The 1,269-nt window shown below is 41.0% G+C and overlaps 1 protein-coding gene across 1 annotated transcript in view; it reads right to left on the bottom strand.

Annotated features, from left to right (window-relative positions):
- Positions 1-765: 765 nt before the first annotated feature.
- LOC104826860 (UDP-glycosyltransferase 76C2-like) overlaps positions 766-1,269 on the bottom strand; it is a 1,828-nt gene continuing 1,324 nt past the window's right edge. Inside the window, exon 3 of the mRNA XM_019204199.1 lies at positions 766-1,269. This exon is cut by the window's right edge and continues 22 nt beyond it. Within this exon, the coding sequence (XP_019059744.1) occupies positions 866-1,269 (404 nt within the window). The 3' untranslated portion in view covers positions 766-865.

Raw genomic sequence — 1,269 nt, 5'->3', positions numbered from 1 at the left:
CTTTTATAATATTTTTCCCGATAATTTTCCTATATAGAATTCGATATAATTTGAAATTTTCCAAATTGAAATCAAATTTGAAAGTTAATCGAAAAGACGGATGAACAAAATTTTTACAAGATAAAAAAAAAATCCGAAAACAAAATGATCCAAAAGATATAAACCCGAAATGGCCCAAATAGTATGGTGGCCGTGGCCCGTGGATAAAAAGGTGGTGGGTGCTTTGTTGATGGCATTTTAATAATTTAGTAATTGAATGTGATAAAAATCCCATTTGGGGATTAGGGTTCTTTCTCGGTTTCTTCTTGCGGACAACATATGGTAGTTGTGGTAAGTTCCGACGACTATTTCAGGTAATTATATCAGAAATTTACCGACTTTGTTCCGATTATTGCGTGTAAACTCGAAGCTGCGATTTTTTTATTAAACCAGTAACAAAGCATTCAATTTTGCACCGGAAAACGCCTTGATCATGCGTATGATCATTAGTAATTTTTAAACAGTTTCATCTTTTGTCTAATCTCGATTTCTACCATTACTAACTTGAATTTGATATTGGTCAGCCCCGACCTAACCCTAATCCCAATTCTAGCCGAATTCGACAACGGGTATCATGGGCACGAATTCTCTCCGACCAATACCTAAATCGTCGGCAGATGAATACCCGACTCTACGGATCATATTTGTTATCCGATTTCGGATTCGGGTATATGTTAGCCCTATGAGCCAGTAAATGTTTAAGGTGAAAGATTATTGGAACTTGAGTACAAAAGACAGAGTGCATGATGGATTTTCTTCAGAGAAAGAGTACAATGAGTTTAAGGTAACATCACGAAACGACACAATTAGATTCACTCTTCGAAGGCTATAAAGACAGAATATGTTCAACTAGATTCTCTAGAGATCGATACGAAGAGCCTCCGGGTTCGATCGATTCCGCCACTCGGGTCTTGAGTTGTTTCGCCCTTTCGCGGATTTCTCTTCCCTCGAGCTCAACCATCAGCCTTCGCACCGCTGTCTGGATCTCGTTTCTCTCGACTCGACCCTCCAAATGCAACCCGACCCCCCAGAGTTGGCTCACGAGCCTTGCGTTTAGCATTTGGTCCCAACCTCCGGGCAAGCATATCATTGGGACACCTTCGCATATGCTCTCCAATGTCGAGTTCAGACCGTTGTGCGTTAAGAACCCACCAGTGGCTCGATGGGCAAGAACGTTTTGTTGTGGTGACCATTTCACTATCTTCCCCTTCCCTTTGAGATTCTCCACCA

This window comes from Tarenaya hassleriana, unplaced genomic scaffold (assembly GCF_000463585.1).
Source record: "Tarenaya hassleriana unplaced genomic scaffold, ASM46358v1 Cleome5, whole genome shotgun sequence".
Taxonomy (NCBI): Eukaryota; Viridiplantae; Streptophyta; class Magnoliopsida; order Brassicales; family Cleomaceae; genus Tarenaya; species Tarenaya hassleriana.
Note: the sequence above shows the minus strand (reverse complement) of the source record. Positions and strands in the feature narration are given on the sequence as shown.